The sequence below is a fragment of the Bactrocera dorsalis genome, chromosome 4, assembly GCF_023373825.1.
Source record: "Bactrocera dorsalis isolate Fly_Bdor chromosome 4, ASM2337382v1, whole genome shotgun sequence".
NCBI classification, from domain to species: Eukaryota; Metazoa; Arthropoda; class Insecta; order Diptera; family Tephritidae; genus Bactrocera; species Bactrocera dorsalis.
The window spans coordinates 62387559-62404946 of NC_064306.1; the positions used below are offsets into that span (position 1 = coordinate 62387559).

At 39.4% G+C, this 17388-nt stretch overlaps 1 protein-coding gene across 1 annotated transcript; it reads left to right on the top strand.

The window, feature by feature from the left end:
• The first annotated feature begins 570 nt into the window (after positions 1 to 570).
• LOC105229783 (uncharacterized) lies at positions 571 to 16797 on the top strand. The gene is made up of 3 exons (XM_011210233.4): positions 571 to 2135; positions 7759 to 8971; positions 9756 to 16797. Exons 2-3 carry the CDS (start codon positions 7952 to 7954, stop codon positions 15033 to 15035), a joined length of 6300 nt encoding a protein of 2099 aa, XP_011208535.2. The 5' UTR covers positions 571 to 2135; positions 7759 to 7951; the 3' UTR covers positions 15036 to 16797.
• The last annotated feature ends 591 nt before the right edge of the window (positions 16798 to 17388 follow it).

Sequence of the window (17388 nt, forward strand, 5' to 3'; positions counted from 1 at the left end):
GTTCATACCACACACGCTTATCTAAATATATGCGAGTTCGTTGTATGTGTGTAGGCACACAAATCTTCGAACCGCGTATGTGCGCGCCCAATATAGGCTTTCTCGCATCTGCTGTGCCATTGCTGCTGCTGGCGCTGCTCCTCATAGCGTACCCAATCCCGGTAGCGCACACTCCACCGCGTGATGACATCGCCGAAAGTTAATCCTATTTTCTCGACGGCGCGCTCACACACAGCTAAGCCCATGAGCTCCAATGATGGCTGCTTGTGATAGCAACGCACACACACACACACGTACAGGCATGTGAATGCATCATTTCCCCTTTCGTGCTGTGCTCGCATCGCGTCAGCGCTGCCAACGCGCCAGCCTGCGAGAACCACTCGGTCTCCTCTGTTTTGAGAGTGGTAGTTTATCTACAGCGTCTCATCCAACTAACACAAGCAAGCGCTGGCCAGCGTAGATAATTCTACTTTGTTTGTTTTTGCTTTTTCCGATTATTTCTTTGCTTGCGCGCGCTCTCTTCACATAAACGCGAACGCTGACTTATCTGTATGTGGGTAAGTATGCAGGTGTGTGTGAGTCTGCTCTGCAGCTCTGTGTGCCAGCTAAATCCAACCAGCCATCAGTTACACTCAACAGTTCAACTGGGGTTGGACGTCGACTGCAGTCGATTCGGGACTTGGTACTACTAGTTGTTGTTGTTGCGATGATGTTGCGCTTGTGCTAGTTGCTTGCTCACTACTGCTGCTACTCACAATTGGGATTAGTTGGATTTGTTTGTGTGCTGCTGTTGAAAGCGCTGGTCGTCCCCCTTTGCTTGACACACTCAGCCGCAGACGCGCTGTCGCAATTCATCCACCTCACCCATGCGCTCAGCGGCACACCAACTGGCTTTTACGATTTTCTTTAAATACTACTCCGTCGCTGGGCTCTCGCAACAGTCGTCTTTCATCTGGCCAACGGTAAAGGAAGTGTTGCTTGCGCCACTCTGTGATCGACCGTCGGATGCACTTACGAACTTGTTGTTAAAACCACCAAACGAAGTTATAGTAAACTGCTGCAACAACACTAAAGTGTTACAAAAAAGTATTTCAACAATTTTTGGTATGCCGTATATATATATGTACAACAAAAACAACAGCAAAGTGAAAAAGATAAGCAGACACTCATTGCTTTAGCTACCTTCAATTGCGTCTCCGGCTAACTCCACGCGCGCCCATCTTTTGTGCTCGTGTTCAACAACGTTTTTTTGTTGGTGTGTTTCGTATATGAAATTTATCGTCTTGCAGCCAGCCTTCATTGCGTGCGCGACGCACTGCGCTGCTCTTAGCTATCGCTGCTCTGCTCTGCTCTGAACTGAAGCGTCGTCTGCAGAGCTGAGCGCTACTTCGATCAAACTCATCGCGCGGCGAATGTATCATTCCGTGTGCGCCCGTGAACGTGGTTACATCCACAGCTCGAAATATCGGGTTCGCCCATCAGTCAGCTTCAGCTTAAGTTCAGTGGCATGAAATTTTGAAGTGAAGTGGCCAAAAAAATAAATACAAGAAGCGGAAGCACATTAGACTTCAATAAGAAATATAAAATAAAACAATTTGATCAAGTGCTGTGTATGCTCACAAATTATTTAGAAAAAAAAAAATAATATAAAATTACAAAAAATAAGACTACGAATTATATATTAATTATTATTTTAAGAAAAAATATTTAAAAGATTTTTTGTGTAAGTTGTAAGTGTTCAAGGGGAATTTGTGCGCCAAGTAATATAAGAAGTGCTCACTACTTTATTAAATTAAATTTCAACAAAAAATATGACGAACCAAAATTATAAATAAAAAATTAATATTGCATATTTGAATTAAAAAAATTATAAAAGTATAAAGTGGAGTTGTGTAACGACCTACCAAAGGATAACCAAACAATTGCGCGCTGCTACATTAGCTAAAAATATACGCTAACTATTAGTCAAGCAAATATATAATCATAATAAAAAGCCTAGAAAAACACAAAATATTTACTGTGACTCAGCGAAATTTTGAGTGTGAAACAAAAATCGAACAAAAATATGTTTATTTGTATTAAAACACGCTGGATTAAAAACTGCTAAGCAATTTCAAGCTAAACGGACAGAAAAGGTAATTATAAATGTTTTAACATTTTTTTTAATTATTAATAAAAGTCAGGAAAAAAAGAAAGCATAGATATTTTTTTGAATAGAACTAACAAAATGAACAGAGTATATCGTCATTTAAAAGGCAGAACAACGTATTATCATAGAAATCGAAAATAGCTGCCAGATAAAGTAACCATTTTAACTTAAACTTTGTATCAATTTGAGTGTGTGATAACCAATATATAACCATTTTATAACCAAAACTCAAATTTTGTTTCAATATGAGTGGTTTCTATTATAACGTTTTTCCTTCGTCTGTAAACTTATGAAAAGTGATTTTACGTTATTTTGCATTTTAGGTGACGATGTGTAAGGTATGTGGCAGATAGATTAAAGTATATTAAAAAAATATATTTTTTAAATATATGTAGGTAATAAAATAACAGCAAAGTACGGACAACATTTCTAGTTTAATACAAAATATATACATATATTTTTTTACTTCGAAAATCTCTTGGAGTTATTAGAACTCTTAACTATCTTAACGTTGAAATCAATATCAACTTCAGAAAAATATAAAATAGAAACGAAATTTTGAAGTAACTCAATTTATAAATATCAAAAATAAAATAAAAATAGTAATATCTATTACTAATAGCTAGTTTCCAATCACACATAAGCTTTGAGATTTTTGAGAAGTTTTTTGCGGCTTTTCTTGTATTGTATTATCCGTCTAATATACATATGTACAATTTCAAAAATTAGGTCTTTAGTTTTTTAGAATCGAAATTAGCTCAAAGCTTGCTGACAATAATAAAAAATATGATTTTTAAAAATAAAATAAAATATAAAAATATAAATAAAAATTTATAAAAACATAAAAAAATGTTATAAAAACATAAAAAAATGTATAAAAATATAAAATTATAAAAATATTTTTTATGCAGCTTCCAAAACTTATAAATATAGTTTAGAAAAAACCTTGTATATATGCCTTAATAAATACTAGAAAAGAAAATGTTTGAAACTTATTGAAAAAATCCCAATTAGCGAAATCTTTTAACTTTCTAGCACTGATTTTTATTATTTTATACTTTATTTTTTTTTTTTAAATGAATGTAAAATGTTTCATTATTTATTACAAGTATGGCAAGAAATTGATTTAAATTTTGTGCCAAAAAAAAATACTTTCTAAATTTGGATATTTGTGTTTTTTTTTGTAAATTTCTATTTCCAATTTCTTTATAAATATTTTTTATAATTTTGAGCAAACATTTTTTTGATTTGTTTTGAAAAAATTTGCATAAATTATGTTTTCGAAAAAATTATGCATTTTCGTAAATTTAGTTATTTGTAAATCTCTATTTTAAATATTGTATAAAAAAAATATATTAAAAAAAGAGCAAAAAATTTTTGATGTTTCTAAAAAAAATTTTATAAAATTTCTTTTCGAAAACATGCTTATTTTTTAAATTTAGTTGTTTGTAATTTCTTTTTTTTTTTGTAAATTTCTATTTTCGACTTTATTATTTTTTTTTTTTTGAGCAAAAAAATTTTTTGATTTGTTTCTAAAAAAATTGTATTCATTTTGTTTTCTAAATAAATTTCTATTTCTAATTTTATATATAATTTTTTTTTCTTTTTTCTTTGAGCAAACAATTTTTGGATTTTTATCTAAAAAAAAAATAGAAAATGTGTCAAAGCAGAATTAAATTAAGGCTTTGAAGAAATTTTAAAATATTTTTTTCATTTTTTATATTGGGCATTTCTAAACAGTTCTTCATTTGTGAAGATTTCCATATCTACCGTTTTTTTATTGTGCAAATGTATTTTTTGTGTTGTTGTTGTTTGCCGTCGCAAGCGTAATATATTGAAATAATCCCTTTTTAGAACACTAATGCTAACTTTCAATAAGATCACTTTGATTCCATATGTAAAAGTTCATATGTTTGTACATACATATGTAAAACGATTCACACTTAACAAAGCGGCTTTAGCTATGTACTTGTTAATATAATAAAAACAATTGTATTTACATACATACATATATACATACATACATAATACTGCGTTCGAATCCCTACTAACATTGGCGAGATACTCGCTTGTAAGCATGATGCAGCTATATACCTAGAGCAATAAGATTTCGATTTGCGTTTATGACGTGTTCATAAAATTGCATCCGCCCAGCGGCCACTGTAAGAGCATACCTACATATAACTATTTATATATACGTAGTTCGTATAGAAATATAGTTATGTATATATTATCACATATTCATAATTGCGCTAACAGCAATTTTTCGGCCGGGAAATCAATACACGTAATTAGTTCTAATCTAATTTATTTTACCTTGCACATGACTCAACGCTCCACTTTTCCAACCAAAGTTATAATCTTAGCTGCTTATATACATCCATATGTATGTATCTATCTACTTACATATAAACGTGTGTTAATGCCCAGTCATATGTTGATAGATAAGAATTTGCTTAGGTATATGTAAATCAATGAAGGCTTATCAGCAATATTGACGAAGCAAAACAAAAATTGCACATAGATAGTTATAAGAATGTTTGCACGTACATAGATATTTGTATGTATGTGTGTATATAGCTACATACATATGTATATATTTACATACTGAAATGTATTACAAGTGTCTGAATCATATTAAATTCATTATAAATTGATAATTAGCGAAACTCCCAAGCTAAATGGAAGGTGAAAACTTTTCAGCTTTACCGTCGGGAAATCAATTATACTCCCTCATAAGTTATATCAATAGTATTTTTTGAATGTAATTTTATTTTAATACCCTGAACTTGGTATATGAAGCTTGCTACTAAGTTTACAACACCCAGTAGATAACGCGAAAGAGCCTATAAAATATATGTAGTATATGTATATGTATGTATAAATGGTCAGCATGATGTGCTAAGTCGATATAACCATAGCCGTCTGTCTGAAAATACGCGAACTTGTATCTAAGTTTTTGAGATATCAATCTGCACACGCCCTTTTCTCCATCTAATTTTCAATAAAATTTATATTTTATTTTTTGCAAGCTCAATTATGCCAAATTTTATTACATTTTGATTGCATATACTTACACAAACATACATAGAAATGAGCTAAACGAAACCTGTATACACTCCAGTCCATCTAAATTGATTTCTCATCCACAACATTTCATTTCATCCCATGTAAGCCAGCCAATATAAAGGGTGATTTTTTAAGAGCTTGATAACTTTTTTTAAAAAAAAAACGCATAAAATTTGCAAAATCTCATCGGTTCTTTATTTGAAACGTTAGATTGGTTCATGACATTTACTTTTTGAAGATAATTTCATTTAAATGTTGACCGCGGCTGCGTCTTAGGTGGTCCATTCGGAAAGTCCAATTTTGGGCAACTTTTTCGAGCATTTCGGCCGGAATAGCCCGAATTTCTTCGGAAATGTTGTCTTCCAAAGCTGGAATAGTTGCTGGCTTATTTCTGTAGACTTTAGACTTGACGTAGCCCCACAAAAAATAGTCTAAAGGCGTTAAATCGCATGATCTTGGTGGCCAACTTACGGGTCCATTTCTTGAGATGAATTGTTGTCCGAAGTTTTCCCTCAAAATGGCCATAGAATCGCGAGCTGTGTGGCATGTAGCGCCATCTTGTTGAAACCACATGTCAACCAAGTTCAGTTCTTCCATTTTTGGCAACAAAAAGTTTGTTAGCATCGAACGATAGCGATCGCCATTCACCGTAACGTTGCGTCCAACAGCATCTTTGAAAAAATACGGTCCAATGATTCCACCAGCGTACAAACCACACCAAACAGTGCATTTTTCGGGATGCATGGGCAGTTCTTGAACGGCTTCTGGTTGCTCTTCACCCCAAATGCGGCAATTTTGCTTATTTACGTAGCCATTCAACCAGAAATGAGCCTCATCGCTGAACAAAACACGCGCGCGAAACACATTTCGAACCGAACACTGATTTTGGTAATAAAATTCAATGATTTGCAAGCGTTGCTCGTTAGTAAGTCTATTCATGATGAAATGTCAAAGCATACTGAGCATCTTTCTCTTTGACACCATGTCTGAAATCCCACGTGATCTGTCAAATACTAATGCATGAAAATCCTAACCTCAAAAAAATCACTCGTTATTTTCTATTTGTTTATTTCTGCTTAGCCACCTGCCTGTATGCATATACATATGTAAGCATTTAATCACAAATATACATATGTATCTATGTATCTATGTACATGCGCTACTACACACATACATAGTACAGCACGAAAAGTAGCCAACAAGATAACACTCATAGGCAGGCAGCAGACAGCGCTCTCTCTTGTCTAATCACAAGGTACATATGTTTGTATGTACACATGTAATAGCTACCCGATCGAATTCGTCGCATTCGTAGATTTCAAACTTGATATGTATTTATTTTATTTGTTGCTACACACACATATATGGGCTACTGTATTTGTGTGTGCGTGTGTGAATGTACAACCGAAGCAGCAATACGAAACGAAGACGTCCCAGAAGACATTACCGTTGCGACGGCTGTCAATGATGGCCAATGGCTGCACAGCCGCAGCGATTCGAAGGTTCGTTTACTTGTTTGCTTTTACGATGGTTGTTAGAGGCTTATTGTGACATATTTTTGTGCATATGCATGCATGCATGTGTGTGTACATGTTGACATGTGTATTGCGGTTGGTACATTTGTAGCGGTGTGAATGCAATACATACTTGTACATAGATAGTATAATATGTACAATGCATCCACTTTATATATTTTGTTACATATTGTACAATACCGTTATTTGCTGTATAGATATACATAGGTAATTTTATTATAAATTTTACACTGAAATACACAAGTATGTAAAATTGTTTAACCGTCACACATACTGGCCGAACAAAATCTGGCCAAAGATTTTTTCATACCTTTTTGATACAAAAACTGCTTAGAGTGAACCTGTGAGGGGTATTATAGCTTCATTGCATACGAAGTTAACGTTTTTGCTTGTTTTTATTTTTATTTACAACTATAATTTTAGTTTCGTTTCTACCTAAATTATTTAGCATTTAAATCCGAAAGCTATGAATGTTTTTGTTGTTTTTGTTTTTTACTTAAACTATTTAGTATTAAAATATGGAATCCATGAGTCAGAAAATGTTTTATATTTAATCAAATATGATTAAGATTTTAACTAAAAATAAAAAACGAACCAAAAAAACTTTTCTCAGCGAAACCCAGAAGCTGTAAGCCTGTCAGACAGCATATAAATATTTGCGGTTATGTTAATAAGCGATAAGGCCAATATATACATACATACATATGTATGTAGGTCAATATATTTCTATGGATTTTATCAAGGCAAAATTACATAATGGAAAACCCTCAATTTTTATATACACATAAGTACATTAAATACATATAAACAACGCTAGCATTTACATTATAAACACAAATATAAAATGCATACATACATATATCTGATATATAATGTACACCAAAATTTACAATTTCGCCACCTTGTCATGCCGCACTTGTCAGCTCATTTCAGATATTTTCATCTCAACGCACACAGATCGAAGAATCTAATCACGTTACCGTTTTATTTCCGCTCTCATTTCAGATTTATTTCAGTCTCGTCTCGCATAGCTCAGTTTCTCAGCCAAAAATTTCAGCAAATAAAAAGCAACTAAAGGAATTCTGCTTCAGCAACGAATCGAACCAATCAAACAGTGGCACGCGCCTGCATACAACGCACACAAACACACATACATACATTAATATATAACATAATTATATCGAATAAGAACAACGAAATGCTCGCCACAGCAGCCGCCAGCACACAAGCAGCATTGGATGCCATACAAACGAGCGTCACCAAAATGGAGCGACGTGACTCAACGACTTCGGAATCATCGTTGGAACACTTGGATTTGGGACGCACACCAAAGAAGCTCAGCGCACACTCATCGGCCACATCGACGCCGCATACAAACACCAACAGCACCAGCAGCAGCAACAACAGAGCCAACGGCAACGATGTGCTTGCAAAAGATGCCAACAACACAAATGCCACAACAGCAACTGTTGGCTGTAGTGCCACCACCAAGCCCGTGCTACCACATCAGCAGCGACACATCAACGACTCCGATGAGGCGAATGATTATGACGATGACGATGAGGAGTCGCCCGACGAACAGTGCCTTGGCAAGTCGAATGCACACAATTCACGATCACAGCGTCATCACAAGCGTCGCAGCACAGCGCCACGTCTAGACAAACGCACCAGCGTACATTTGGAATTCAATGCAGACGATCCCAATTCGCTGCGCAAGAAGTTTCGCTTTAATCGCAGCAACTCTGCATCCGAACAAATGTCGAGCAATAATGAGTCTGGCTTTGTGGACGCCAGCTGTAGCAGTCATTACCTGAATGCCTCGGCAGTGTCATTGGCGGCGGCAGCAGCGGTGGCAGCGGCAGCCGCGACGACGACGTCGACAACAGGCACCACAGCTGCAATTAACATGACGCCAACAGTGCATAGCTCAATCTCTGCGTCGGCATCGGCATCGGGTTCGGTCTCGGCGACAGGCTCGCACAGTTCGTCGTCGGCCGCTTCTTCGCCGCGTGGCTGTGGCGCCGGTTTGGCTACATCCTCCGCCTCGGTGTCGAGTCCCGAATCGGGTATTGGCGATAGGGAACGCGAGGACATGAAGTTCGTGTGCACCATTTGCGATGTGGTGTCGGCGACGCGTCACGAGTTCACAAATCACATACGCTGTCACAATTACGCCTCCGGGGATACGGAGAACTACACATGTGCTATTTGCTCCAAGGTAAGTGCGATCTTGGGGTGTAATAATTGTGAGAGAAGAGTTATAAGAAATATTTGTTTAGAGTTCTTTAAATAGTATATTTCCCTGTGAAGGATTCGTTCAATTAACTGAAGAGAACAATTAGAGGTTTGCCTTAGTCTACGTAGTTTTTCATTTACGGTTAATAAGCCTTTCTAAGACTCTTCTTAGTTGGTTTTTAGAGAGTTTGAGTTAAGTTTCCACAAAGCCTAGGTCGACTTTGGAGCTTCAAAGCATTGGATTTTCCGCTATTCGTTATAAATTTTCATTTACAACTGATTATGCTTCATAAGATGATTCGGGTCACTCTCATAACTTCAAATCTCACTAAGTTTTGGCAGAAAACCATAAAACGAGGGAAACGTCTTCTACTATTTTCGTTAATATTTCAAAATTCTTAAAATGTATAAACCGTTTGAGAATTATGCTTCATAAGACGATTCGGGTCACTTTCGTAACTTCGAATCTCTGTAAGATTTAGTAGTGTACCATAAGACATTGGAAACTTCTCCTACTATTTTCGTTAATATTTCAAAATTCTTAAAATGTATAAGAATTCTTAAAATGTTTGAGAATTATATCAAACTATGAAGCACTTGAATGAATTCTGAGTAAACCACGCGTCTTTCTTGACATAAGGCACAATTTTTGTTGGAACCAACATATTTTCTATTGCAATCATTTACCAATTACACAATTATTTAAATTTCTCTTTTCCTTCAATCATTTCTCTTCCACTCTACTCTCTCTCTCTCTCGCTGTGTAGGTGCTCTCGTCGGCCTCCTCACTGGATCGGCATGTGCTGGTGCACACGGGCGAACGACCATTCAATTGCAAATATTGTCACCTCACCTTCACCACCAACGGCAACATGCACCGGCACATGCGCACACACAAGCAGCATCAGCACAATCATCATCATCGCCGCAACTCGAATGGAACAAAGCAAAGCAGTCATAGTCACAACAATAACAACAACAGTGCCGCCGGTATGCCCGCCAGCAGTGGCGGAACCGACGCTTTCGCCTCAGCCACCAACAATTATGCGCAATTAGGTAATGGCTTGATTGGTGAAGGCGTCAAAACAGCAACAGCATCAGCCGAGGCTTTAGCGCTCACGAACGATGGCAGTACGGCCGCCACTGCGCAAGCTGGTGGTGACGCCGCCGCGACCATCGGTGCAGGTGTTAATGGTAAACGCTTACACAGTAGTGGCGTAGAAAGTTGCGAAAGTGACGGCGGTTGCTCAACAGACTCCTCATCAAGTGCCATCAGCCATAGCTCAAATAATAACCATAGCAACAAAAACAATAACAGCGACAATATTAACAACAATGCCACAAATAATTACAATAACAATATGAACGCGAAGCGTAGTCGTTTAGGTAACTTTAAGCGTAAAAGTAGTGAACAACATGACGAAGACAACGCGGACGCCGAAGCTGACGGTCTGACAATGATGACAGCGACGAAGCGACGCGTGAAGACCACCATAAACAACAACATAATCGGCGAGGATGTGGATGAGCTTGATGCGCGCATGGTCGCGCATAATAATGAGAGCGCCATGGTAAACACAAAAGCCAGCGCATCCTCTTCCGCATCGGCCATGTCGGCAGATGAACGTGATGACGATGATGAGGACGTCGAGCACAAGCCATACTTCGCCTGTCCAGTCTGTCCAGTGTGCAATGCGGCTGACTTTGCCGATACACGCGCCTTGGACAACCACTTGGACAGCGAACACGCGGACATACCCGCCAAGTGCCGACACTGTGAGGTGGTCTTTCGCACACACCGCCAACTGAGCTTGCATCCGTGCACGCAGCGCTTGCTGGGCAGTCGTCCGATGCCACTAGTGGAGTGCGTGAAATGTGGTCAGAGCTTTGAGACTGCCGACGCTTTGGAGCTGCATGCGCGCGATTGCCATACCCACGAGTTGAGGCATGCGCGTCGTAGTCGCAGCCTAAGCGATAGTTTCGTAGCAGCGCCTCTGACGGAAGCCGAAATTGAGGATAAGACAAACCAAATACGCAACAATTTCTTACGTCAGCTGTATCTGCAAAGTCAGAAGCCTTTCTGCGCGCAGAGTTTGATCTCGCTACCGTCGCCGCAGCACTCCGCACACGACGAAGTGGATTCGGCGAACATGAGCAATACCGATATCAAAGTTGAAGCAGCCGACACTGAGCCAACCGACCAATTGACAAGTAATTTACTTTCACAACAATCGCACGACTCGAAGGATCTTGCCGATATACAATCGATACTCAATATGACTTCGTCGTCCTCAACATCCAATTTTCTGAAGAACTTCGAGCAATCAGTGAACACACCATCCAGCAATTATAGCATGGACAAGGACGAGGAGGAAGCGCAAGATGCCTTCACGTCGGAGTTTCGTAAAATGAAATTGCGTGGTGAGTTTCCATGCAAGCTCTGTACGGCCGTCTTCCCGAACTTACGTGCGCTAAAGGGACACAATCGTGTGCATTTGAGCGCCGTGGGCCCGGCAGGACCGTTCCGTTGCAACATGTGCCCTTACTCGATATGCGATAAGGCTGCTTTGGTGCGCCACATGCGTACACATAATGGCGATCGGCCATACGAATGTGCCGAGTGCAATTATGCCTTCACTACGAAGGCTAACTGCGAACGCCATTTGCGTAATAGGCATGCGAAGACTACACGTGACGAGGTCAAACGTGCCATTATTTATCATCCATCCGAAGATTCGACCTGCGATGATCCCGCCAAAAAGCTGCATATGTTCTCGTCGCCCGACTTCGATGACGATATGGAGTTGCAATATCAGCAACATCATCCCAAAGATCGCTCGACGCCCGTGTCGCACCTTAAGGAAATCTTAACCGCCGAAAGTCCACTTGCCAAACCGATCAAGATACAGGTTAAGAGTTTGGAGCAATTGTTGGACAAGTCAACCGGTTCAGTTGGCAGCTACAATGACTCGTTCGAAGAACGTACACCAGCGCCGTCCAGCTTGCAACACAACGAGACAGCACCCATCGACTTGAGTATGGATGTTTTGGACCTTAGCAAGAAACCCACAGCTAAGCCCGTCGAAAAGGAGACCATTGCTGCGCCAGCGCCACCAGTTACGGAAAATGGCATTGATCCGGAAAAGAAGCTGGATCTATTTTCTTATGTGAAAGAAAATTTAAACATGCCAAAAATGCTGGAACTCTGGAGTTTGTCCGCACAATTCCCATTCATGCCCGATTTCGCGCCACTAATGAATCAGATGTTTGGCGGCAACGCTGCTGCTAATCCATTTCTACCACCCGGTCTGGACCTAAATAAAAGCATGCAAGCTTCGGCGAACATGACACCACCAATGTTACCGAATTTGAACTCCCTCATGGCCGACAAACTAAACACACATCCGCATACCACACCAGATCCCAATATAATGAATCAAATGTTGCCCACATCCATGATGACGCCACCTCCACCGAACACCGGAATGAATATGCCGCGTCACTCGCACATCCCACCCACGGTATTGCCAGGTGGCCCCGTCAAAATGGTGATCAAGAACGGCGTACTGATGCCCAAGCAAAAGCAGCGTCGTTACCGCACCGAACGGCCCTTCGCCTGTGAGCATTGCTCTGCGCGTTTTACGCTCCGCTCAAATATGGAGCGACACGTGAAGCAACAACACCCACAGTACTACGCACAACGTCACCGCACCGGCCACCACAGCATGCGTGGACGTGGCGCCACCAGTGCAACGACAATGAATAGCATTTCCCATTTACAAGCGGCAATTGCTCAAGCGCACAATAACGCCACTCAAGCACAAGGCAATGGACTGGGCGCCGCGCCGATATCGGAACAAGTGAAATACGCCATACTAGCGCAGCAGCTGAAGGCGCGCAAGGACACCGACTTGCTGCAACAGGCGCTGGCGCACGGCTCCAGTAGCATTGCAAATAGTCATCATATGTTGCTGAATGCTGCCGGCGCTGCTATCGGACCGCTGGGTCCTCCAAACGGTCTTCAGTTCCCATTCAACCATTTGGGTCAGCCTGTGAACATTAACGGTAACGCGGAAGACGATGAGCCCAAATTGATTATTGATGAGGATGAAGATGACGACGTCGAAGAGATACTGGACGACAATGAAGAGGACGAAGAGTTCCAAGTGTCGAACGAACACTTCGAACATGTGCGCAAATTTCAAGCGCCTGCACCCGTCGTGGAGGAAGTAAAGACTGCACCTCCAGCTACCAATGAGTCAAACAATGAGACAGCCAAGAAAGTTGCAGAAACCATACTGGAACAGGCGAAGAAGACTGTTCAAAAAACAAATCAAACGACCAGCAAATCCAACGCAAACTTTACCGCCAAACCCACACCTACTAAGTCCGCTGCACCAGCGACCACACCGGCAGCACCTGCGGCGCCTGTCACGCCGGCCAACACAATGAAAGCCATGATCGCACAAGCCGAGTCGGTGGGCAAATTTCTGAAAGAGGTCGCCAGTTCACCTTTCAAAGATGAATCGCAAGATCTGGTGCCGGTTGCCAAACTGGTGGACAATGCCACCAGCAACGCCGTTTCATTCAACAACTATTTCCGTCCCAGCGATGTAGCCAATCACATGGAACAAAGTGACGAAGAGGGGCTGGTGGCCTCAGGTAGCGCCAGCGAAAGCAACCACTCCGGCACCGAAGACGTAGCCGCACCAGCCGAGCCGAAAAAGAAATCAGCCTATAGTCTGGCGCCAAATCGTGTCTCATGCCCCTACTGCCAACGCATGTTCCCCTGGTCCAGCTCACTGCGACGCCACATACTCACACATACCGGCCAAAAACCCTTCAAATGTTCGCACTGTCCACTGCTCTTCACCACCAAAAGCAATTGTGATCGACATTTGTTGCGCAAACATGGCGACGTTGAGTCAGCGGTGTCGGTCTATGTGCCAACCGAAGATGTCAACGAGCCGATACCAGTGCCAAAATCCGTCGAGGAGATCGAACAGCAGCAGCGACAACGCGAAGAGGAGCAACGCAAACGCAAAGCTGAAGAGGTGAAATTGGAGCGCGAGCGTCGTGAGAAGGAGCAACGCTTACAGCAGGAGAAGGAACAACAAAACAAACTCTTCAAACAATTGGCTGTCGCCCAACTGCAACAGCAGCTCAATGTCTCAATGAGCGCGGCCGCTAACGCGACCAGCAACGCCGAAGCTGATGCACGCGCCAAAGAGAATCTCTCACAGCTCAACGCCGACTTGCCATACAAATGTCATTTGTGTGAGAACTCTTTCGCCGAGCGCTTCAACTGTCTGGAGCACATCAAGAAGCAACATGCGCCCGAATTCACATTGCTACTCAGCAAGGGCGCAATCGTCAGCGATGCCGAAGCCAACCAGACGCAACTGCTCGAGGACGAGGAACGACGTGTGGGCGAAGAGGCAAACAACTTTGCGCTGCTGCCGAAACTACCGGCCTACACCAATCGCAAAGTGATTTGCGCCTTCTGCGTGCGTCGCTTCTGGTCCACCGAGGACTTGCGCCGACACATGCGCACACACTCGGGCGAACGTCCCTTTCAATGCGAAATCTGCTTGCGTAAATTCACGCTGAAACATAGCATGCTGCGTCACATGAAAAAGCACACAAGCCGCGGTCAAAATGGCGCCGCCGGCAGCGATGGTGCCTCGCCAATGGGTAATAGTGGCTCGGACTTTTCGGACGATGAACAAATGCCGATACCAACGTCTACAGCTACAACTCCATCGGCCCTCACGAGCGCCGCTACGGCAACGACAACGTCACCGGCGACCACAGCAACAGCGGCAACCCTGCGTTCACCCAAAATACAGGAGCTGCTGAGCAAAACCAACGAGTGGCGTAGCGCTCACTTGGCTGGCGAACAAAAGGAGAATATTGCCGAAGAACAACCGAATGGACTGCACAGCGATCTGATCGGCAATCTGTTGGGCATTAGCGATCAAGGTATACTCAATAAATTGCTGTCGTCGCCCGACGAAGCGGCCAAACTGTTGGGTGTGGAGAAGTAAGCTAACGCGGCAGTGGCTGCCTTAGTGCAGTCGGGTTAATGGAAATGCGAGAAAGTGCAAGAAAATGCGTTTAACTTTTTCGTTTGAGAGTCATCTGTGGCTGATGCAACGCTCAGCATTCTCTACGCTGTCTCGTTCTAGTCAAAACTGTAACAAATTATTACAACAACAAATAAGTTGTTGATATTTCTCATTGCAAAAATGGTAGTGGGCTATAATTTTGGTGGCGTTAGGCGGCAAGGCAGGCAGCTAGCGCCAAAATACGTAATTTTTAATACAAAAACACGCAGTGTTGCATTTTGGGTGCAACTTGCTGCCGTTAAAAAATAGTAAATAAATATTTTAATAACTAAAAAATAGCATTGTTAGCTTTTCAAAAAAAAAAAATATTTTTACTTTTTTAATTATATATTTTTTTTTTATAAATGCACCAATTATTTTTGAAAATTACTAAAAAAAACTAAAATAAAGATCTTTTACCAGCCGGCTTAGCACGCTCAAAATTATTTTCGCACAAAAATGCTTGGAAAAGTCAATTCTGCGCATTTTTTGCTGAAAATTTTTGGCGGCGCAGCTACTAACGGTCAACTGGCACTCGATCTTTGCCTGCAAACTACTTTTAACGCGCTTAAAATAATCGAAAAATATTTATTATTATACAACAACGAAAAATAGACTTAAATGTTGCTGCTGCTCTGATATTCAAAGCAATCGCAAACTGATTTTCATGTACTATAAAATTTTATAGCAACCTCTCTCTATATATACGCCACCACTGTTGCTACTTGTCAAACAGTAATACATAAGCACTGTTAGCTATTAAGCATTACATCTTAATTACTTGCATTACTTGTAGTAAATATTTGTAATTATAGCAATTTTAATTACTTTAAAGCACAAAAGTGCAAAATTTCCCCACAAAAAATATACCAAAGCTTTTCTATATAAAAAAAAAAACATTGTAATATATTATGCATAAAAAATCGTAAGCAAACATTGTTTTTGCACTTGCAGCAAAACTTATATACATATAGTATACATACATACATATATAAAAATAAGTCATTTATTGTCTCAATTATTGTAGTTTTACATGTTTTCATAGACTTTTGCCTAATTTTGAGGTTATGCTTGACAAAACAAAAGACTTAAATCTAAAGTATAGCATAGTTAAATACATAATATATAAATAAGCGTTATGTTTAAGCAACGAATAACTGTAAAATGCCTTCAATACAATTGATATGTACTTAATAGAATACTTAATTAAAGCAAACTATTATAAATAACTATAAATATAATTAGTTTTTTTTTTGTTTGGTTTTGAATTATGACGAAACACTTGAATTACAGTTATGTATGTTTGGGTGAGGCCTTCAAACCGCAAAGTGGCTTATAAAATATTAAAAAAGAATAGGTAACAAAGACAAAAACACAAATACAAAAACAAAAACAAACTTAAACTACTTAAACTAATGTTAATTAAAAATTCATGAAATTCTCTAAGGATCAATTAAAACTATTATAATATTAAATGTCGCTTTGTAGTTGTTAGTGTTAATCATATTGATGTTATACGATCGATTTTTGCTTTACATGCATGCGCATGTAATTTTTATATATTTATTATAAATTATAAGCAGTGAGAATTGGAAAATATGGCCTTAAATTACTCAATAACAAGTGAAAGTCTAATAAAGAACTATATACAGCAATAACCAAAGTATTCTTTTGTCAAAATCTTATTAGAATTTACAAAACCATATAGCTGCGGTTATATTAAGCAGAGTTTGACTAAAATATATATAATAATTATTTAAGTTAAAGTTAAAAAAATACTTGAAATTGTAATGTACGTAAAGAAAAAGTGAAATAAAGCATGGTACTTAATAAAATTATTTGAAAAGAACGAAAAAATTTGGCGTTTTTGTATTAAATTTACAGATACATAATTACAAGAACATACATACATACATATGTACATACATACATATGTACATATATAGACAGAAAAGTAATAAATTATCAGATAATTATTTTCATTTTATTAACTAAAACGAGGACTAAACCATTGAGCGATGGCCGAACGTTGATTTTTGAAAATAACCTCAAAACCGTTTCTTTCTTTTTAATTCTAACTTTTTGGTTAAAAGACTTATTAATAAAATTTAATCCCAGCTTTTTTGATGTAAAAATTAGGTTTTCAATTTTTGTTTCCAAATTCGGAAATATGTACTTATATTTGGGTTTTTGAATTAAAAATTAAATTTTCACAATGGTGGAATTAAAATTGAAAATTTAATTTTTAATTATAAAATTTACAATTCTCATAAATGCACATGCAATTGTAATA

Bases quoted from the DNA above. Each gene is read 5' to 3' on its own strand.
- LOC105229783 (XM_011210233.4), top strand. From the start codon at position 7,952: ATGCTCGCCACAGCAGCCGCCAGCACACAAGCAGCATTGGATGCCATA. The intron at 8,972-9,755 runs GTAAGTGCGATC...CTCGCTGTGTAG, and splicing joins CATGTGCTATTTGCTCCAAG to GTGCTCTCGTCGGCCTCCTC.